Source organism: Acanthochromis polyacanthus, chromosome 10, assembly GCF_021347895.1.
Source record: "Acanthochromis polyacanthus isolate Apoly-LR-REF ecotype Palm Island chromosome 10, KAUST_Apoly_ChrSc, whole genome shotgun sequence".
NCBI lineage: Eukaryota > Metazoa > Chordata > Actinopteri > Pomacentridae > Acanthochromis > Acanthochromis polyacanthus.
Window position 1 is genome coordinate 5,547,734 of NC_067122.1, and position 24,119 is coordinate 5,571,852.

Sequence of the window (24,119 nt, forward strand, 5' to 3'; positions counted from 1 at the left end):
GAGGGATTTCTCAAAATGTATTTCGACATCTGCTTTCCTCGGCCTAAATGATGAGGTTCTTTCATTACTATCTCCGGCACCCACCCTCCTCACCTGTCCATCTCTTTTGTCTACTTTCTCTGTTCCTCCCCTGATCGCCTTCGTCTTGAAATCACCTGCAGAGGAATCGATAAGCTATCAGACCGTGAAGACTCCCAGACTCACTCGCCCTCTTTTCTCTCTGTATTTCATGCTGTGTCAATTGGCTATCAGCTTGCCTCAGCCGCTGTTTCTGCCCATCGTTCGTGTGTGAGTGTGCTGTCAAAGTAAATCCCATATTTGATTGACAAAACATCCATCATTCACTTATTGTAACTTCTACTTGCCAGTGTGTGTGTGTGTGTGTGTGTGTGTGTGTGTGCTGCCCCAGTAAACCGCTATCTCAAACCAGACAGTTTCAAACTATCAGCAGAGCGATATTCAAGTGGAAACCAGAGAGCGATGGAGATAGAGAGGAGGCAAAGCTGGCATCAAAGGAAATGAAAACAAAATCAGAAAAGGAGAGGCGAGTGAAAGGAATGAATACAGTAAATGGAGAGGAAGAGAGGGGGAAAGGGAGGCAAAGCCAAAGAGCAACTGGGAGGGAGGGCAAATGAAAAGCGAAAAGAGTGCGAGAAATAAAAAGATTTTTTTTAAAAATGATAAAAAACAGGGTGAGTTGAAATGAGGTCAGGTGCTGCTGAGAAAAGCACAAAGCAGAGCAGAGCTGAGGGAAAAGCAGGAAACATGAGAGAGAAGCACAGGAGAGGTGTGTGTGCGATAAAAAAAAAGGTGTGCAGCGACAGGGAAGAGAGGTGTGTAGGGCGAGACAGACAGAGGAAGGCTGGGAACATGCTGTACGCAACACCTACACAAATAGTAGTGCCAGACGGTGCCATGTACAGATAATACGCTGAAATTAACCGAGATTACACAAGGAATCCTGCGCTATGTGGTAAAACCAAAAAGGCCTGTAGTGACTGAGGTACATGACAAAATTTCAGGCACGCTTTAGGCTGAATTGCAGGCTGTATGTACACAGAGCAGGAGGGTGAAATATCTGTAGAGCAGGGGTGTCAAACACATGGATGGCTTCACAAAGTGTAAGAATTACAGACAAGACATCAATTATAAATTTGTAAAAATATACATTTCAAATAATTTCTACATCTTGACATGTTTTGATCGTAAAGCAAAAATACTAGATTCTTGAGTTCTAGATACACCTGAACGTGAGCATTTTCAGAATAGTTTTCTTTTTTTGCACTAAAGCAAAGGGAAATATTTGGAGTTGTCACTATTTATAGGTTATTACTCCGCCAAGGAACGCTTGAGTTGTGACAATCGCTGTCGGCTTGTCTGTCTGTTTGCTGTTAGCAACATCACTCAAAAACGGATTAACGGATTTGGATGACATTTCCAGGGAAGGTCAGAAATGACACAAGGACCAAGTGATTAGATTTTGGTGGTAATGCGGCTTATAGCCTGGACCCATGGATTTGTTAAAGATTTCTGTATCAGTGCGAGATAGCGGCACAGCGTCACCGTAACTATGACAACAAGTGAACCCTACATCAGCTGCCTGTTGACGATCACATGATTGCGATCCTACTACAAATCAACAGCTGAGGACTTATCAGGATTTATCCATTGGAAATTATACAACAACTGAGCAGCCTTGGCAGAGTACTGCGCTGTCTGTGCTTTTCTTGTTTATAGGTTATCCTGCTGTGCTTTTACCGGTCCAGCCCACTTGGGATCAAATGTGGACCCTGAACAAAAATGAGTTTGACACCCTTCTGCTGTACAGTCACCATTTCCTTCCATTACGGACATGTTGTTTTCAAGTTTTCTGCATTTTTGTAAAATGAATAACCAAACTAAGCCGGCACTGTTTTCATATAGATGTAGGATTTTATTTTTATATTGAGTTCCCTCCCAGGAACTGTTTGGTGTTTGGAGAGTTAAGGTAATCTAAACATCAACTGTATGTGTTAAGTGTGAAAGCTATAGCAACAATAATGCACTCTGAAATGCTCCGATATATAAAATAATGTAAAAACCCAACACGGGCAGACACTTCATTTCACCATCCATCATCCACCCATTATCTATACATCCTTATCACGTGCAGGGTTGCAGAGAGCACAGGCACTTTGTGTGAAAGGCAGGGCAGAGCCTGGACAGGTCATTAGTTCATCTCCACTCACAATGTATACTAATGGCAACTTGGAGTCTCCAATTAAGGTAACCTACACGTCTTTGGACTGTGGATTGAAACCCACACAGGAGCTGTAAGAGCAGGCATCCAGAAAGACCCCAGCCTGATCTAGATTTCTGATTCTCTGCTTCATCCATGTGTTGCTAAGATTAGCAGTAGCGCTATTAGGAGTCGCGGTGGTGGACAAAGTGTAAAGCAGCGATAGATTTCCAGTGGATACATTTCATTCCCCGCGCAAGGCTGAGAATCAAACCTAAAGACTTTGGAGCCCCACAGTCAAGCAGCAAATGTTTGCAGACTCTTTCTGTGAACTTTATCTTTGATTTGATTTAAACCAACACTTTGAACATCTTATTTAAGCCAAGAGATCCATGCAGAGACAAAATTAAACCGATGCCTTTGAGAAGCGGCTCAATTAGTTAAACTGCGGTTTGTAGAGCTCATGACTTTGAAGGAATTGATGGTATTGGTGCTGCAAATCTGATACTTTTGGCACCAGCATCAAAATGATTTCAGCTCTGCTCCTCTGTGATTGTCAAAATCAAGGATTTCAGTGGCTTTTACGCCCACACAAGAATGAACTTCTCGGGAGAATGCAAATGTTAATACTTGACGCAGTTATTAGCCGTACCAGTTGGCATAAGATAAAAACGTCAGTCCAGAAACACTGGCTCTAGTTAACACATCTCTGAGAAACTGAGTATCAATGCAGAGACAGAGAGAGAAGAATTTCAACGGCGAGGTGACAATAAAACCAGTACAAGCTGATCCAGTCTGCAGTGCTCAGACACACAGTTGTTAAACTGTCACGATGCTCCATTAACATTCAGTGACCAGCAGAAGGAGGCGAGGCTCCACCACACATCTACACACACCCAAATGTTTTTGGAGGGTAAACACGTTCAAAACTACACTCAAAAACAAAAACCTCTCCCGCGCGCACAGAAGACATGCCTGCCTGTTTGAACACATTCTCACACAAACACACACTCACCATGAAAGAATCTGGCTTATTACCCATATTGCATCACAGCAGCAACATTCCTCGAGTCAACAGCGCCCCCGCCTTGCTGGGTAACAGCGAGGGAAACGATGAATGAGCTGGAAGGAGGAGAAAGGTACTACAAACCACAGCATGGGTGTGTCTGTGTCGTGTGAGGACACTCAACAAGACGCCACTCGTGCCAAATCTGTTTGTGCGGATTCGATATTCACAGACCGACAAGACTGGAGCGACAGGGACTACCCACATTAGTAATAATAAGCTGATGACAAATCATTTCCTCATTAACCCGATGCTCCCCACAGGCAGCTCTCAATTTTGCGATTATGGCGAGTAACGCAAAAGTGAATGCAGACGATCAGATCAGCCTCTGCAGCACCTGCCAGAGCTGCACATCAGCAGGTGAATCGTGACACCTACTGACATGAAAAGCTTTTGAACCGCAGCAGCAACAACAGAAACACCACAGAGCTGAAACTGCAGACGGGGTTTGGAAAAATGGTCCAAAATAATTGCAAATATATCAACTTGGGGGGGTATCGTGCAAATAGTTTGAAAATGTGGACAGTGTGGCTGTAACACCACAATATTGGATGCTGCTGTCAAAGTCTAAAGGGCCTAAATCAGTTAAAATGACTCTGAGGTGGTTGTGCATTCTGTGGCTTGGTGGTTAGCAATTTTTCCCTTGCAGTTGGAAGATCCCCGGTCGCATCCCAGCCTTCCCAGGGTCTTTCTGCATGGAGTTTGCATGTTTTCCCTGTACATGTGTGGGTTTTCTCTGGGTACTCCGGCTTCCTCTCACAGTCCAAAAACATGCTGATGTTAACTGGTAACTCTAAATTGTCTGTAGGTGTGAATGCGATTGTGATTGTTTGTGTCTATATGTAGCCCTGTGACAGACTGTTCTCTGTCCAGGATGCCCCCTGTCTCTGCCCTAAGTCAGCTGGGATGGGTGGCAGTAAAAAAAACAAAAAAAGGATGGGTGGCAGCCCTCCAAAAGATAATGGATGGATGGTTGTGCATTGCAACAATCTGATCATATATTGTTGCCGTTTAACAAATGCTGCAAACTGGATGGATGAATTCTAAGAAATGTGCAATTAAAACCATAACACAGTTACATACAGAACTCAGCTGATCGCAAGTTAGGTGTGATTTTTCTGCACATTTGCATAAAAAACTGGAGAAATATTCCTGCTGATTTCAGCCATACTGCTCGGTCAAAACGGTTACCGTCACAAAAGGACGCTCCTCGGTTGTTTGTTTGTTTTGGTTGATTACACAGCGCCCAGGAGCAGGTTTATGCTCTCGACGTGTGATGCGAATGCGTATGTGAGCGAGCAGTGGATGTGGAAGTGCAACCGAATGCATGTGCTGTGTGTGTGTGTGTGTGTGTGTGTGTGTAATGCCGTATCACTGTAGCACCGAGCTCTGTGGTCACGCAAGCCTGAGCCGCCTTCGGGAAGTAGGTCAATGAACTAGTGAGCACGAGAGAGAGAAAGAGAGAGAGAGAGAGTGATGAATGGTGTGAGAGAGAGAAAATCATGATCAGATTTAACATGGAGGAAGAAGAAAAAGTAAGAACACACGCAGGTAGGAAGAAGAAGAAACAGTGGAAAGTTACTAATTGGAAACAAGCACAATGCCTGTTTTAGTGGGAACATGTACTTACACGCTATATAAGGCTGGAAGGATAATGTGTGTGCTTGTCAGTGTATTTGTATATGCATCCCGAAGGACATAAATGGCCTCACCCACCTCCTTCACTATCCCGGCTACATGCAGGTAGAAGCCTGCTTGCTCACAACCCACACACATGACTCACACACCTCTAAACTTTCCATCGCTAAGCTGTGCAGAGCCTCCTGAGCCCATCGCAGCGCGCTAACTCCACCCTAATGTGTTTATCATTATGAATTATCAGTGAAATTACATGACATCATCTGGAGGATACATCACAATTTCTAGGTTTATTACATCCTGGGACTCCTGCAGCGCCGCAATTTATTAACTTCTCATGATTAGTCGGCAACATTCTCCGCCGTGTGTAATTGATAATCTCTTATTTTGGAGGCTGGAGATAGAATCAGGGTTGGTGGCTCCAGCTGCGATCGGAAGGGAGATCTTAGGGTAATTAGGACCGAACCTGAGGTCACGCATGAGCCAGATGTGCGCGACGTGACAGTGACGACTGCACATCCGTGCCACAGGAAGCCTATTTTTAAACACACACACAACGCTGTAGCGCACACACAGACGTGGCCACATTAATGCGTCTTTTATCCAAGGAAGCAACAGCGTCTAAAAATAACAACAAATTGCTTTTAAAGTGGAGTAATGGAAGACGAGAAATGCTTAGTGTGTGTTTGTGTGGGAGCTGCTGCATCGAACCATATCAAATAATGCTGTAGTGGATGCGATAGGCTGTGTTTTTAGATAAATGCGCCCTGCTATAGTGAGTGTGTGTGTGTTTGTGTGTAAAAGTTCACACCAGTCCGTGCCTGCCTTCCCCTGGCACCTGGTTGCCACAGCTATATGCCAGGCTGGCATTAGTGCGTGTTCCCGCGTCCCCCACGCTCACGTAATAGCGCCATGGAAATTTCCTTTCACCTGTTCTCATTTACACCTGTGCCCTTGAGAGCTCACACACACGCACACGCACACACACACACGGACACACACGCTCTGTCAGTGCAGTACATTCTACAGTAGAGATAAACTAACCGTCACTCTGTTGAGACTATAAACAGTGTCCAACTCCTAAAACCAACAAATCTGCTTAACAGTCACATGATTATTATTGCTGCTACTACTAGCCTACTACCACTGACAGCAGAGAAGCCTACAGCCACGGTGAACTACTTGTACTCGTACTACTACAGTATCTGCTTCTACTATTATCAGCAATAAACTACTATTTCTACTGTTGCTCCTTTTGGCTACTGCTTAATAAGCTCCCACTACTGCTGCTTTTATGCGCAAATGTACACGGAAACATGCACACATTTCCTTTGCTATGACTCGTATACTAGAAATACACTCGCTCTGGTAGAAAAAAAAAAACTTTATTTACAAGTTTGTTGACATGCAGACTCCTTAGTCCTCAGAAAAATGAGATACAACACTTAAAAAAAAAACATTTCCGGTACCTTTTCCAGTGTTACACCACATGAGAAAGACTCCAAATGCCTGTACTTTTGAAAGACAGAACGATTACTATACTAGATCGTGCCTTTAGCACTCCTGCTGCCATCACTACTGCTATTAGTTTGATGAGTAACTAGTATTTATCACATTGTAACTACCACAGGAAGAACTAATATGGCTGCTGCAGGTACTGTGTGTAACTGATGAAGCTTTCACTGCTGTAACTGCTCAGTCTGCCACCACTACATCCGTTATTGCTAACGTTTGTGCATCTATTACAGCTACTGCTACTGCGGGAATGATGAATGCATGCGTGCAATGCGTATGGACAGCAGACAAGAATAGCAAACAAGCTTCATTCATAGCTTCAGTGCTTCTTCAACCCCCAGCGGAAGAGCTGTTTAGAGACTCCACACGACGGCCTTACCCCTGAAAGCACCTTGTAATCCTTCAACTTGGAGAGCATGAGTCGTAATCACATACAATAATCCTGCTGGACCGGTGGATTATTGGAAGAGGGGAAAGATACAGTGGTACAAACATTTTGGTTGGCAGGCGACCAGTATGTATATTTATGTTCATCTTTGATCCGGCAGCCTATAGTGTCGGTGTCAGAGGAGTGATGATGTGCTTGTGCAGTTGGGGGCTAGTCTGTCCACGGTCCAGACATCTTTACAACTCGATCTGTCTGACGACTTAGTCGGGGCGAGCCCCAGCCAAAACACTGGCACAATGTCAAGCAGAGAGAGAGAAAAAGCGAGAGAGAGAGACCTACGTTGTGGGCTGTGACAGAGCCCAAAGCAATATCGCAGCAGCATTTACACCTCCAGCCGTCGCACAACTCTCATTCATCTTCCGAGTTTTATTACAGTGTTGCATGGCATTAAAGTCTCAATTTTAACAACAGCACAAAGTGTCAAAGTTCTAACGGTAGCAGACGTTGAACAAACCCCACTTCTCACAGCTGTAGACCAAAACACAAATCAAGCTTGAATGTATGACTCTCTTTAAAAGCACCTCTAAATGTTCCATGATTATAATCGTGCACGTCATAAAAGCTCCACTTTGTGCAACATCAATCATCCCTTGAAAATGTGTTCAAAAAGTCGAATAGGTATCAGAAATCACACTTTTCAGAGATGCAACCAATTCAAAATGTGCATCTCGAAGCACTTCTGTTACGTCTTACATACTTCAAATGGCACGTCTTGCACACACTGTGGAGCGATGGCTCACATCAACCTCTATTTGACGCTGGCATCTTGCTGCGATTATCAGCATCCCTCATCTCATCTGCCTCTCCTGCCATCTGCCATCTCCTCAGATTTTAGAAACAGACACAACCCTTGGTTGCGCTCTTCCTGTTTTAAAAGAAGACATTTCCCTGGTGGCTGCACCCCGTGATAAATCAGGTAACGGAGTAGGAGAGCTTTAAAGAAATAGGGCAGCCAGCTAGCTTGGCGACCACTGGGCCTCCGCATGCTTCCCTACAAAGCCCTGAGCTGCTGGGTGAGATTGGATTCCCTCTCCTTCAGCCCAAGCCCATCTCCCTCAGGTGCTGCACACAGCTACAGTGCGAGCGCGTGCAGAATGACAAACAGCCTCACATCCATGTTGACACTATCAATATAGCAACAGAGTCCCTGTGATGAATACAAATCATCAGTAAAGGTTAGCTAAGGACACATTACATACATGCATACAACACACATGTTCGGAACAAAAAAGAAAGAAAGATGGTGTGACACATGAGGAGGAATTGAGAATAGGGATGAACACATGCATCACTTGTCGACAGCAAGCATATGAAATGCAGTACATCTGCACACTCCTGTGTCTCTGTGTTATCGCACTCCCTCTGAAGAATGGATGGTTTTAACGCAACATCGGGTCATCTATTGACCCTCTGAAGCAGACTGAAGATAATAGACACATTCAGTATGTCTAGTTTGGAAGCAAAGGCACTCAATTGGCAACATTTACTCAGAATTAACACCAAAAATGTGCAGATTATCAAGCAAACAGGGCATGTTGAGCTAAAGGGAAAGACTGAAGAACATGCATGGATTGATGGGTTAAAGGTCATGAAGAAAAAAATGCTGGTTTGAGCTCATAGTGGGACTCTAGATTACTAACAATCTGTATAAACCCTTAAAAACTATTGGTCAGCCTCTACTGCTTAAGCACAGCATGTTAGACCTTAAAACCAACCTATGCTAGAGTAATAATACCTGCCACATCACAGACTTTGCTGTCATTAAGTTTCTGGTAGTTTGATTAATGAAACTTTATTTGAGATTAAAGGGATAGTTCGGGATTTTTGACATGAATCTGTATGGCATCCCCCTCAGCAGTGTTGTTCTTTCACACAGACTTACTGCCGACAGCGTCCAGTCAGCAGAGATCCTGTCCGGTCTTGGTCCAGACGAAGGTAGTCCGGCAAGTTTGCTGGGGTCACGAAAATAAAGCGTTTTCTTCTCAAATTTTATAACTTTATACTGTACAAGTGATCCACTTCTCTGTCCACCCTCTCTCTCTCTCTCTTCCCGTTCTAACTCCATCTGGTGAATTTCGGCTTCAGTATATTCGGGTTCATAAAGATATCCCCTTGGCTGAATGCTGAAGTCAATATATTCATCGTCGCTGTCGTAGTCAGACATGTTGTTGTTAACTTTACGAGCAGTAAACAAAGTGAAACCTGCGCGGCTGCCAGGTGGAGGCAGCACGGAGTGATATGAAGGGAGAGAAAATAGTGCCAAGCGTTTACGAGGTCTGACTTTTTCGTGGGCAACGGTTTTGTAATGCAAATATATCACTCTTTCGAACACATATTGGTTTGAGAAGAAAACGCTTTATTTTTGTGACCCCAGCAAACTTGCCGGACTACCTTCGTCTAGACCAAAACCGGACAAGATCTCTGCTCACTGGACGCTGTCGGCAGTAAGTCTGTGTGAATGAACAACACTGCTGACGGGGATGCCATACAGATTCATGTCAAAAATCCCGAAATATCCCTTTAAGTTCCCACGATCATAGTACAAAATATCTGAGGGTGTCAACAATGTAGATTTTGAGAAAGGAAAGACCCACAAGATGACTGATGAAGATTTTATACTCTCCTAGACACGAGTCACGTTGGTCTTGGTTAATGAAATATCCACAAGTCCCACTGCTCACGGTGGCAGAAAAGCAGGAAAACATTCCACAGAGAGGCTAAAGTCAAACTACATTTTTGCTTGATAAGGGACTTAAATGATTAATTAATAACCAAAACTGTTGCAATATGACTAATCATTAAATCAGCTTGATGCTTTCAGCACTAAATGCTGCAGTACATTCAAACCTCGTACAGCAGGAAGCAGTTTTTGACTTGGCTAGCGTGACCAAGATGAGCTGAACCTGGTCGCCACCAGTCGGCTACAAAGGTTAAATGGCATGTATATGATGATTTAACCACAATGATAAATCCTCTGCAGTCTGAGTGTCTGAATGCGCCATAAAGATAAGAATCGTAAAGAAAAACAGTAAAAAGAAAGGGAAGGTCTTCGATGAGAGGTGATAACAGTGAATCACAGCGCTGACTGTAAAGTGCATAATCTGTATAAGAAGCAGAGCCTGGAGAGAGAGATTTACATCTCCACATCCCACTCTGGTTTGAGTCACAGTAAGAACGGCAACAACCTGGAACACAGCGGCAAACCGAAAAGATTTTCATGTAAATTAAGACATTCGAATACCAAATAAAACCCCTCGCTCACAAGAGCCTCTATGCTCTGGGATTATTTTTACCTCTCGTACTTCTTCCTCATCTTTCACCCGCTGTGTCTGTTCTCTCGGCCTCACAACGGCGATACACGCAACGAAGCCATTGTGCGTGTTGGACACTTTGCATGGTTGAGTGCCACTCTGCTGCTCCACCTCAGGGGAAGAAGAACTGTTTGGAAAAATCCTTCACTCTGCAGAGTGCATGCAAGATTGGATGCAAACTGGATTTAGGGATTCTGCAGTAGTTCTCGGTTTCTTCTGCCGACACTGACCTTCTAAGAGTTACCCTCGAGAGGTAAAATTAGATTAATCAAATGTAAACTGTACTACAGTTATGAATCATAATCGGATGCATTTGCCATGCAGAATACCACAACAGACACCAGGCTAAAGAGAGGCAGAAATCAGGCAATGTGGAGTCTGATACAGTCTTGCTAAAGGAAATGAAGAAGTATTGTGTAGCTGGGTCCCAAACCATGGAGGTCAGGAAGCCTTTGCTAGCCCAGTTTGGAAACTAGGTTAGAAGTTATTGCTGCCAGAGTGTCACTGTGTTCTGAATGGGAGACCAAAGATAAAGTCGCACAATTTAAAAAAAAAAAAAAAGTAAATTATCAAGACGGATGGATGGGTAGCAAAAAAATGCTCAAGCGAGAACTTAATGAATCTGGACGGTATCTTAGTCACAATCTCTCCTGTGTGTAATTATGAGCTGCGAAATTAATCATATTGCAAATGCAATCTCGACAAAATCAATTCTGCCATATTTTCATTACGATGGAAGGAGGGGTTGCATCAAATTGAGGCCTTCTAATTTCTAATGACAAACTGTACACAAGCAGAGTGGACAGAAGCTGAAGCAAGCCACGCATATAAACAAGGTATGGAGGAGTAGCAAGAAGAAAGACGTGAGTCAGAACCAAGGAATGAAAGGAAACTGATGTCTTTCACTGGAGCTTTTCTACACATTTGAAGATTTATCATTTAGCTGCACATCTACCACTTTAATCAAGTGATCATGAAGCTAACGAGGCTGCAGAGAGCACCAGAAACACAGGTTTTTGACTGACTATGCCAACGTTAACAAGAAGAAAAGCCCTCAGAAGAACAAGGAGCTTACACAGGTACTATTTTTATGAAAATCCACAAAAGTGAGAGATAACTGTAATCTCAGTTCTGAGTAAGAAAATCATGATTTCCATAATCCAGTGTGCCGGCCTTGTGTGTGTGAATGTGATGCCAAGCTATCCTGAGCGAGCAGCTGACGACTCACCACGCAATTAATTATTGAGGGACCCCTCACCTGCCTCTGCTAGCATGTTAGCTAGCAGCAGCACGCTCCGACACGTGACTCACAGGAACATGGAAACATACATGCAGTTTATGAGCCTCTCTTATGGGCACACACACACACACACACAGGCCCTGAGGGGGGGTCAGCGTTTAAGCCGGATGCCTGATGAACCTCAGAGGGATTTGGGAGGAAGCAACCATGTTCCCAGCACTCATACTGACGCACACAAAGCACAATGAGGATCGGCCACATGTAGCACACATTCGTATCTGCAAACACGCACAGATTTCCACTAGACACCTCGGTGTAGCACCAGCAGGGAACAGCCAGGCTTCCACAGCATCGCAAAGACCAGAGTCAGTTCTTAGCAGCAACAGAGCAAAATCGCATCTGTTTCATCAATATGACAGCTTAGCGCAAAGAAAATTCAACATTTATGCTGAGTGTACGTCCAAAATATTCCCTCCTGTGCTTTCCTATGTTGCTCTCTCAGATTAGGATCAGGGGAACACTTTGTTCTCAGCGTTGACACAATGCCTGGATCTCTGACCTGCTCACTGTAGGCTGCTTTCCTGGAGATCTGCAGTCATTTTACTGTGATTTGCTTAACAATGCAGCACACTGATAGATAAAATCAACCGCATTGTAAAATATGCAAATGAATCCATGCACTTTTTGGACATTTTTCCTCTTGCTGCAATGTAAACGACACATGTATGTCAAAGTGATGCTCGAGAGTGTGTGTGTCGACGGTGACAGCAGGCATAGGTGAGTCACTGTAGGGCTGGAAGATGAACACATTGCACTGCAGTGCTGCACATCACGACTCAGATAGACAGAAAAGGAAACGGTGAGTTAGATAATGGCACCGAATCGGGAATAAAATGATAGAAAATGCAGCAGAGACACAACAAAAAGCCCCAAATCTGCGAACAGAGAGGTTGACAGACAAGATGTAGGCGACCAGAGCCTGTCTGTCCGTCTGTTCCTGGAAGAGTGTAAATCCCAGTCACTGCCAATAACACCTGTATCCATCACTCCTGGGTGGAACTTCAAAGCCTTGTTATTTATACACCTGTCTGTCTGCCTACCTAGCCGTCTGGATCCTTCACTCCTCACTGTCCACTTTAAATCGGATTTATCGGTGTGCATCAAGAAAGTGATGCACCTGCCCGTTTGCTGCTAGAGGAAGTGTTTTACGCTCCTTTAGTCCTTCAAACCTCCACAGGCCAAGTTTCTACACTAAAGTTGTCAGACTAATCCAGTGGTTTTTGTTGACCATCACCAACATTTTGTGTCTGTGCCAATTTTTTTCCTTTAATGTGCACACTAATTATCCAGTTTGTTTCCGCTGTTCATACAATCAATAAACTGCGTTATGTAAAGTTTAGCAAGGCAGACCCTTTCCTGAAATTACTTTGAAAGTAACACTGCTTAATCCCACAGAATCGCACTATCAAGTTAAATCCAGCCGAATGTTGTCAGTAAGGGACTGCGTGACTTCCGATCCGAAATTGGATAGCATCACCTGATAGCCAAAGCTGACCACCTGCTATGTAGGAGCTCATGCACACACATTGACACCCACTCAGACACACAGAGGCATCATGGTTATTGCACGCTAAAGTGCTGACTGACAGTATAAGGCTCTATAGGGGCAACAAAAGCAGCACGGTAAAGGCTTTACCCTTTATTAAGTTTTCCATTTTGGTACATGTAGGCGTTGGTTCACAGACGCAATCAACACTTAAGAGTTTTATCTTGATTGGCCTGCGTGTAGCATGTAGCTTGAGGTCCAGAGGAGCCAAACAAAGAGGCAATAAGTCATTGCCAGTTGACGTCTGGGAACAAAATCTTCTTCTACTTGGATCTTGTTGCTTTCTCAGCCTGGATCTGTTGTGCGTTTTTTTTTATACAGCTGAGAATCAAGACTAAACTTGGATCTTTTACAGCACAGCGGCAGCACCGAGCAACTTAGAATGTTTGGCAATAAAAATTTTACAACGCCGGCTGAGAAACTAGTGCAACTATTTTAACTTGACCTCCAGATCAGAGCAAAACTTCAAAATAGACGCGACAAAAAAAAAAGAAAAAGGCAAACGTGCTTTCAAAGCACATGAAGTTGACAGACGGGAATGACTGACGTCTGTCGCGCTGGATTCTCATCTCAGAGTCAAAAATGTTCGTTGATTCCACTTTTTCTCCCTGGAGACCCACACATGTGCTTTGAATTCACATGTGGCTTTCTCTGCAGGAGGTTGCTTAACCGCCACACTGAGCGGAGTAGATGAGCCACGGCTAATATTTTACTAGTGGCCAGTTGTGTCCTGTTACAGCAAGATGTGGTGACTGACGTTAAGTCGGCCTGATCTTCCCAGAGTCAATCCATTGAGCGGACCCAGACCGGCCTTCAGCGCTCAGTCAATGATTACCACTGAAAGAACTTTGAGAGACCGACTGTACCTGGACCTACCTGTCAACTAGAGGTCTACGCTCTACCTCGCACTTTTAAAGAAAATGATCCACGCTGACATGTAATTGTTTTTTGCGTTGGCTGTGTTCCAGCTCTCAAATTTTTTCAGGAAATTTGGATTGATTGCATAATCTGGCCTACAGGCAGACAAACAGCACTGACAGCATCATGATGGATGAACCCAAACAATCTTTAAAGATGACCTAAATTTGCGTCATGCTAAATCACAAAAAAAAAAAAGGCTGCAAGAGTTATTGTGCCTTTTCCTACCTCTCACAGCCCCTTAAACCTTACAGATATTCAACATTTTCTCACCAGACTCTCAGTTTCATAAATTTTACATACGTGGCATCATGTAGGTCAGCGTATTTTCACTTTGACGTGAAAACCACATATTTGTTTTGTAAAAGTGCACTAACAGCGCAGAGTAAAGCGTCCAGACATCACATGAGCCTGTGGTCAATGACTCTGTGCTGTGGTTTTGAGGATTTTGCACTTCTAACACTAAAGACATGGTGATTCAGAAAACCAGCGCTTCCACCAACACCCAGTTACAGTTCTCCACATGCATGAGCCATTTGCCTTCATGGTACTTAGGCCTACATTGACAAGAAACTGGGGTTAACTGTAAACACTGAGGGAAAATGTAAAAAAATACCCACAAAGGGCAAGAAAGAGTGTATTTTGTGCTACACTTGATGGTGCCATTTAATAGATCCGATATACAATCAGTTCCGACCTTTATCAGTGATTTGTGTGAATTTCAATATGTGAAAAAGGCGTAAACTGAGCAACACTGCCAAGTTTATTCACAAGTCATTTATACCTGCATGGAAATCATAAAACAAACAAATTAGGATTGGTATCACTTCCAAAACTGACCGTAGCTGCAACAATCTTTCACTGATTCCCTTGAGTCACTTAATTTAAACATGCGATAAACTTCCTCTGAAACAAGCTGGACAGAGAGGGATGGATTAGGGAATGCGTTTTGAATGAGGAAATGAGAGGAATTGCAGTGAGCTGGTATACTGTAGAGCGCTGTGCATGAAAAGAGGAGAGAGAGAGAGAGGAGGAAACAGTCACATGTTAGGAGGAGGAGGGGAGGAAGGGCTGCCTGTCAGCGGCCGACGTCACGGTAACGCCTCCCTCCATCCCTCCCTCCACTACAACTCACATGACTGCAGCAGCCCTGTTCTGTAACTCCAGTCACGAGGATAGAGTAGTATTACAATAACCAGCCGGCAGGGGCGAGCGGCATTCACATACACTGGGAGAAGGGGGAGAGAGACAGAGAGCAAAGGAAAACCACCAGCCAGCCCTAATAACCCTGAGTAAATATTAACATATTAACGCTGCGTTTGTAGAACAGATAACCTTATCGGACTACACATGAAGAAAGCGGCGATACAGTGTACAATTTGATATTTTTTGTTCCTGTCCCAGATTCAAGTTGCACTTTATCTTTCCCCTTGTGTGCCACTCAAGGACTTTGCAGCAATATAAAGCCACAGAGGAGTGAGCTGCAAATGCATGTTACAATGCGAATGCAGATTGAAAACAGCTCCACGGTTGATAAAATGATCTTGTACCATATGAATATTCCACATGCAGCTATTTTATGGCTGCATCTTTCAAAACAGAAACATCCCAGATGCTTTTGTGCGCTGTTTTACGTTAAAATTCGATTTCAGCCTCGTGTATTTGGTGTCAACGAAAACTCTGACGTCTCCTCTGTTGGTTCGGCTGCACAGGGTGACTTTGCGATGACTGTCAAACCAGTGCGCCAACGCTGCATATTATTGCATATAAGTGACTGAGGGGAAACACATTTCAGGCTCTTATGGGAGCATTAACTGGAGCCTGCTAGACGACAACGGATGATACAAAATGTGCTCAATGGGGTTGAATAGTCGATAGATTTCAAATCACAATTTGAAACGAAAGGTTTCACTTTAGCATGCCCAGGTTTTACAAATCAATGTGACAGCTTGGTTTGATGGTGTGGTAATGCCTCATGACATGCTTTCCTACCATGACACAGTCAGTATAGACTTTAAAAATATCATATTGCAAATTTAATTGCAATAACAGTCAGAAAAATCCCAATTTGACATCGTCTCCAAAGCTTTCGCCTCTGATGCTCATACTAGAATGCATTATAAAGGCAATTTATAAACATGCTCCTATTGGAATATGAGTGTATTACAGCTGAATGTTGGAGCTGAAGTGTGCACTTTTATTATACTACTTGAGGGAATTGTTCTATAATGTGTCGTGACATCATGACCTCCAACCAAGCCATGCTTTGGTGCATTTTTTTCTTCTAGTGATGGGGAATGTTTTCACTCTGCACTGCGAGGGAATCACATCAGTCCACATCTGTCTCCATGTGTGCATATATGTGGAAGCACATGCCACTGCTGCAGTTTATAAATAGACCGCACAGCCTCCCTGGATCCCACCACCCTCAGAATTAACCTGCTTAAGCTGCCAATCAGCTGTGACACATCGCCCTCCTCCAGCACCCGCAAAACACACACACACACACACACACACACACACACACACACACACACACACACACACACACACACACTTGGATGACCGTGCAACCAGAGGAGCAGCAGCAGCAGCAGCAGCAAAAATCACCCTCCGATGCGATCATGTCATACTGTGATGCAGCAAACATATTCCAATGAGAGACCGCGTCGTGGGTTTTACGTGGACGGCGATAATCCGTGCGTATTTCGGAAGCGCGACTCTGCAGCCAGCAGGGAGATGGAGATTAGAGCCGATAAAGTCCGCCGTGTCGCGTGAGAATTTGAATATTTCACCAAATCTGCTTCGGTAATCTGCCAATTTACTGTTTTTCCTCCTCAAACGTCGCATGAAAGCGTTACACAGAGCCGGATCAGGTGTTTCTGAACGGGCTGGCGTGTCCTGGAAGATTCGGCATACATGTTGTTGTCAATGCATCATTGCATTTCGATCAACTTCTGCAGGATCAGAGATCAAAGTTCCAATTCAAATGCGCCACTTGGCGTTATGTTTTAAAGCCGAATTCACTTTAATATCCACCTGACTCGCTTAAAATGTGATTCCAGGTTTTATGTGTTATGCGCGCTGGAAAAAAACACCAAGATTCCTACATTTGGGTGATTTCCAAACGCACCTCTTCGCGTCTTGGAACACGGTGCGTAAAATCAACCCCCCCGGCACAGCAACACCACTGTCAACTATCAACATCAACCCTCCGGACTCAAAACAGCCCCGACGGCTCTGAGGTTGTCGGTTTTGTCAGCAAACAATTGTGCGAAGCGGACAACCGTTTTGTAACCACTGCGAAGCGCTTACGCAAGCCGGTTACGAAAACGTCAAATCGCACCAACTTTCTCAGCTGATTAAAAAAAAAAACACCCCTCACTGTCTGATCTCCTGTGCGAAATGCCTGGGAAATTGATCATCAGAGGGAGTTGTTCAACTTTGCATCGAGCAGCCTGCAGATTTCCAACGAGGAGATCCAGAGATCCCACAGCTAAGCCCCCGATGCTGTGGCAAGCAGCTTACGATGAAGTGGATAAATAACAATTACACAGCACTGATGAAGTGCAGCGGGAACACAAACACACACTTTATTAGAACAGCCGATTGGATTGTGCGCGGAAAACAAATAAAACGTGTCCAAGCGAAAGCGTCAACTACACTCAAAAAAGGCACACAAGTGTTTTTCTCTTCACAAACACTTAAAATCAAGCAGTCTTGTAGCCCGCAAATTAGTATCAGAATGTCATAAAATCATAATAGTCCTCAGGCTTTGTCCATGCGTTCAGAGGCGCACCACGTGTCCAAGTCTCCGGCACTGAAATTAAAACTTCCCTCAAGAATGCGTCAAAAGTTTCCAAAGCGCCCCTCTGCATACCAAATAATCCTCACAGAGCTGCCACACACCGGCTGCTCTCCGCTCCAGCACCGACACATACAACATTTATTCGTTTTCATCCGTTAAATCCCACTCATCGCCGATGGCTGATGGCATTTCCTCCAGAAAACACGTGAAAGCCAGACGTCAAGACAAAGTAGACATTTACGCGCATTCACATGCATGAGGACCGAGGCGGCGGGGCGCACTGTGCCGGGGAGATGCTGCTCACAAGCCGGGCGAGAGGCTCGGCATCAACCGCTCATAGCGTGCACCACGGCCGGCGACGTGCAAAGACGCGCCCCGCCGCGCGTAGCCCAAAGTCCCGTGTGTCCAAAGAGGCCCGGTTCTTACCTGGCTGCCGGAGTTTTCTGTCAGGTAATTGAAGACAAAGGACGAGAGTTCCTCATCTAATAGTGGAGCGCAGTCCGCCATCTTCTAGTGAATGAGGAGCCGTGGAGTCAGAGTGTGGAGTATAGGAGGCGGACGAGGAGCAGTGCGGGCCGACCGCCTGCAGGGGGCGCATATGTTTACACACAAACCGGCGCGCTGGAGATATGCGGTGCTCCAAAGTGGGGTCTGGGGACCACCGGGGGGGTCAACGCAGTGGAGGCCCGCAATTAAATGAGAATTACTTCACTGTGGTTTGTCTACTGCAGACAAATGCAGTGACTTATTAGTAATACACAATAAAAAAATAATGATTTTTGAATCCTTTTATTTCCTCTCTTGGTGCTCAGGTGGCCTCTCTAAACCTCAGAACACTCAGTGATGGATATGTGAATTACACTGCAAAAAATGTTAAATTTCAAACATTTTATGACAGTTTTTGACAGTATATAAATGCTGTTATTCTGATTTTCCCTGTTTTATTTGCTGTGATTTTGAAAAATATTACATGTTTTGCAGATTTTCCAGGTTTTGTTGAATTGCATAAAATAACTAGTACAGTTACAGAATGGGGGAAAGTATTGAGTTTGATGTTAACCCAAAAAATAAACTGTCAATAATGTCCACGTTAAAAAAAAAATCTGTGCTTTTTTTTTTTTTTTTTTTACAAATGCTTTTACAATGTTTGCCTGTAAAATTACACTTTTAAGAATATATTAAAGTCAGATGAAAAACATTTAATATTTTGCAGATTATACAAGTTTTGTTCAATTGCAAGAAATGACTAGTAAAATCATAGAAAAATATTGATTTAGATGTTAACCCTAAAAAACTGCCAGTGTCCATATTTAAAAAAAAAAAAAGAAAATATATTTTTAAAAATTCATTTACAATGTTTGACTGTAAAATTACACTTTGAAAAATATATTTAAGTGAGCAAAAATATTATTTTGAAATGTTTTCAATGAAATATTCTCTGTAAAAAAAAAAAACACCTTTTATTATTTATTTTTAATCTATGTTCTTTCAGCTGCACTACCAGCAGTATAAAATGGGCTGGGCAGCTAATCGGGACCTTATTCTACAGAACCTGCTAAACACATGTCAGTTTTCATGGTAAAGTAATGAAAACAGTTGAGGCTGCTGTAATTGCATGACTTCTTTCAGTGGGATTACGAACATATTGCAGATATAAAATGTTCTCTCAGCTGAGAATCTGCATCATTAATCGTCGGGAAAATAACTGAAAGGGAGACACTTCTTACCGCTGAATTAAATGCTAAACTTTGAGCCGGTCAGCTGTGCTGAATCAGTTACCATGACGATCTTGCAAATTAGAAGACACCTTCACTATACAGAAAAGAACGAATTTGGGCTCAACATAACTCATAAATGTTGCTTCGTAGTAGAATCATCTCTGCATGTCACTGCACAGATACATTCAAGAAAACTGCTTTCAGACATTTTACTTTCAGACGTCTGCCACGCCACTTCATCTCATAGTCATGTTTACATTTCACTCAGTTCTGCTTTTCTTAGTTGTTGCTTAGCTCTAGTTTTGTTTTTAGTTTACCTGATTTTAGTTGTTAATTTACTCACTTTTTTGCAATTTGAAATCATTTTTATATATTTTGATTCTAAATTTGCATTCTACTTTTTTATTATCTCAGAACCTTCTAAGTGTTTATTTAATGTCTGCTGTTGCACGAAGAGAGACTAATGCAATTTGGATCCTTGGAATGTCTTGTTCATATTGAAGAATTGACAATAAAGCGGACTTTGACTTTCAATCAGAGCAGCAGATACACGGCCGTTCAATAGTTTGGGTTCACTTAGAAATGTCCTTGTTTTTGAAAGAGAAGCAGTTTTTCCCCCAATGAAGATAACATTAAATGAATCAGAAATACAGTCTAGACATTGTTAATGTAGTAAATGACAATTCTTTCTGGAAACGCCTGATTTTTAATGGAATATCTCCATAGAGGTACAGAGGAACATTTCCAGCAACCATCACTTCTGTGTTCTAATGCTACATTGTGTGAGTTAATCATATTTAAAGGCTAATTGATGATTAGAAACCCCTTGTGCAGTTATGTTAGCACATAACAATATGAGTTTTCATGGAAAACAAGAAATGTCCTGAGTGACCTCAAACTTTTGAATGGTCGCGTAAATGGAGGCAAATTCTCACCTGTATCAGAGAAAGCACAAAATTCAACACTGAAGACACGGCTAAAGACTAACCATGATGATCTAAGCTGTTATATGGAGACTATATATTGCACATTTAGGGCGATGTTGGTTAATAATTAATGTACTGTTTGTACATGTTGCTCATTCTATTGCTTTTAATGGTTTGTATTTTCCTGCACAGAGTAAATCAGCTACATAGCCTGCTGAGGTTCAACAGTTGCATGCAAAGAAAAAGAAAATAAAGCTAAAAAACTAAAGACTTTTGTTTTGGAAGCCTAGAAAGCATTCTAGAGGCTCACAGGTGTAGTTTACAGTATTTATAATGTACAAATTTGAAACGTTGTAAGTTGTAAAGATAAATGCCCTCATATGTAAAACCTAAGATCAGGAGTTCAACATTTATTCTCTTTATCGAAGCCTGAAAGAAGCATGCAACCGTAAAACAAAGCCGCTGGCTGAAAGCTGGTTTTATTCCGAGCAAACTTCAACAGTTATCACCAGCAGTAAACACAAAGGACCCGATCACTCGGGACGCACTCGGCAGAGTTGAAAACTCCACTCGCACCACTCCGTCTTTGTTTCGAGCAGCATGAACAGAAGTGGCAGCATCATGTTGCTGTTGCCGGGCAACTGCAAACTCAGCTTCTGTCAGTCACTTAGCAAAGTTGATGACATTAGCTGATGCCATTGTAACTGAAGAAGAATCTCAGCATTCAGTTCAGTCACAACACTGCAAGAGGATGTCGGTTTGGAACAATCTTCTTTTTTTGATTTTTTTTTCATCTGGATGGCATAAATATCTGTGTGAGCTGATGAAAAGACGCACTAGTGTCGGATACCTTTCTAAAGAGCTTTTTGTAGCCAATATTCTCTGACTTTTTGCTCTATATTATCCCTCTAGCAATTATCATTTTGTGCTACTGTGTTCATATATTCTTTTCATATGTGTAAATATCTGCATACACTCTTTTTATTCTAATTTAGTTCATACTATTATTTTATTCTCTCCTCTTCTTCTTTCTAGAATAATTTCTATTTTTCTCCTTTCTTATTCCTATGGTGACACCAACAGTCAAATCCAAATTCCATGTCTGTTGTGTGTGTACTTGGCCATTAAAGCTGATTCTGGCTTAGATTGTTCATATCTTGGTGCTGAGGCTTAATGATGTGCTTGTTATTTACTGTAGAAGTGAATATTTTATAGTAGTTTTTGACTGCAATAATTTAAACAATGTGCTGTTAGTTTACAAATTGTCCCTGTTTTGTTAAGTTACAGAATATATCTAGTAATATTTTTTTGGGAAAAAAATATTAATTTACATGTTAACCTTTAAAAACAACAACAACAAAACACTAAATTGCAGTTTATTGTTTCTAAATCAGCAATAAAACATTTTTTATGATGATTTGCGATTTGAAAGAAAAACTAGGATTTTATTTTTTAAATGTGTTTTGTTAAATTACAGTGAGTGTCTAGTAAAATTACAGTAAAAGTATTTAAACATTGAATGTAAAAAATGATTTTTATACAAAATAATTCATTTTTTTCGACAATGTATGACCATAAACCTGTACTTTTTTATTGAATTTAAATAAGCAAATTATTGTTGTTTTACAGTTAAACAATTACTGTTATTTTTTGCAGTATTCCACTGTTTTAACATCCCTTTTTCTGGCACGCTTGCTGCCAGATTCTCATCATTTTTAATGGATTTCTACAGTTTTTTTAGTTGCTTTTTTTTACAGTGTGGATAACAGAATTTACTTATCTTGTGATAAAAGTATTGAACCGCGTAGTGTTTTATTGCCATTCCTCTTTTAATTCAATCATTGATTTTATTGTGTTTAAGTTTCAGAATGTTCTTCATCATTCATTGTATTTTTCACTGGCTTTTATTGATTTGTTTTTTTGAAGTAAATAATTGATTTAATTTATTCAGTGACTTGTGTATTAAGGATTGAAAACTACCTACTGTAAAATTTTCACTGCTGTGTTAAATTACAATTTTAAAAAGAAAAAAGCATTTATTTAAATACTGACTGTAGAAAAAGTTGTACAATGTGTAAAAATCTGCATTTTTATACACAATGATTAAATTTTTTACACCACACTGCTTTACTGGATTCAAACCATATTCTAATAATAATTTATTATTATTTTACAGTTTAACTAATTGCTTTTACTTACACTTTTTTTGTTTGTTTGTTGGTTTTTACAATTTTTGAATGTCACAGTATTCCAGTGTGTTTTTTTCAATAGCCTTTTTCTGGCACTGATGCGGCCACATTTTCATAATTTTCTGAATGGATTTGTTTTTACAGTGTAGATAACAGAATTTGCTTACGTGATAGAAGTATTGAACCGTGTCGTGCTTCATTGCCATCAGTTTTCTTGAGTTTCAGAATGTCCTTCATCCTTCATTTTATTTCTCACAGTTTTTTTAAGTTAATAATTGACTGAAATGATTCGGTGGCTTGTGAAGCAGCTGGCTTTCCCTAACAACCTCGTGTTTTGTTAGTGACGCGCCCGTGCACTTGCTGAAAACATTTTTTAAAACAGGACATTCAGTGAAAAGGAACCCACCCTGTGTGATCAGAGTGAGACTTGTACTTCATTCCTTTGCACTTGCATCATAATCTGATACGTCCTTTGTGTGTGTTGACGGCCGAACGTGCCTCGACTGATGCCGGAGCCGTTTGTCTTCATTCGCATTGTGAGCCGAAATCACTTTAGCAAGAAATTAGTTGTGCAAATTGAGTTTGTGCTGTAAAACTGAACCAATAACTGCGTCTGATCACTTTCATGTCAGTGAGTCATGGGGCTTTGAAGAACACGAACGCTTTGGGGATTGCAGAGATCCCAGAGGCGCTTGGCTTCATGTCAGCATCATGCCTTGTAACGAATCAATATAACACACATTTTACACTGGGTTATATTTAAACAGGACTCTAGTTTGGTATTTTAGCCACAGTGAGAGTATTAAATTATCATTAAACTAAATTTTAGAATACTCTGTGCAGAATATTACATAATCTAAACCCCTATTTTAACACACTTGCATTGCACTGTAAAACATTCTTAGGAACACAGTCAAATCAATTCATCTTTTCTAGTTTACTTCATACAAATATATGAGTTTAGCTAATTTTAAAACATAAGCTCTTATATCTTAAAAAATTACCCACTCCAATGCAAAATGATTAGTTGAATGAAAGAAATTAAATCAATTTCATGACATTAAGTTGGTGAGAAACAAAACCAGCATATCAGCAGACTTCATTAGATAGATAGAACTATCCAGAGATTTTTTATTTATTTTTTTTATGATTTGAGAAAACAGACCCGGTTCATACTTTCTGTGTCTTTAAATAAAGTTATGGTGGCTTATTTTCACGATAATTTAAAACAACCTAAGTATGACAAAGCTTAGTGCTGAATTTAGTCCAGATATGCAAAGATTTGTTATTTATGTCACTGTAATGGAGAGCAAATTCACTCACAGATCATCTTTGTACTGACAAGAACAGCTTCAAGAGCTCAGGTAGATGTTAAACGAAGAAAAAATTCTTCAAATTGGGAGAATGTGCAAGAAAATCTGTAGCTGTTGTCTGAGTGACTAGTGAAGCTAATATTTTAATCCTTAGTGAGGTCCTTTTCTTGCAATATCTTTGTAATGAAAAGTTCTTATCATTTCA

General features: G+C 41.8%; 1 protein-coding gene and 1 long non-coding RNA gene across 2 annotated transcripts in view; one reads left to right on the forward strand and one right to left on the reverse strand.

Annotated features, from left to right (window-relative positions):
• The window catches only part of ppargc1b (peroxisome proliferator-activated receptor gamma, coactivator 1 beta), a 115,883-nt gene extending 97,146 nt beyond the window's left edge, over positions 1 to 18,737 (reverse strand). Inside the window, 1 exon segment of the mRNA XM_022213998.2 lies at positions 18,195 to 18,737. Coding sequence (XP_022069690.2) covers positions 18,195 to 18,275 — 81 coding nt within the window. The 5' untranslated portion in view covers positions 18,276 to 18,737.
• Positions 1 to 24,119, forward strand: part of LOC127535740 (uncharacterized) — a 511,585-nt gene that overhangs the window by 63,095 nt on the left and 424,371 nt on the right. The window lies entirely within an intron of this gene.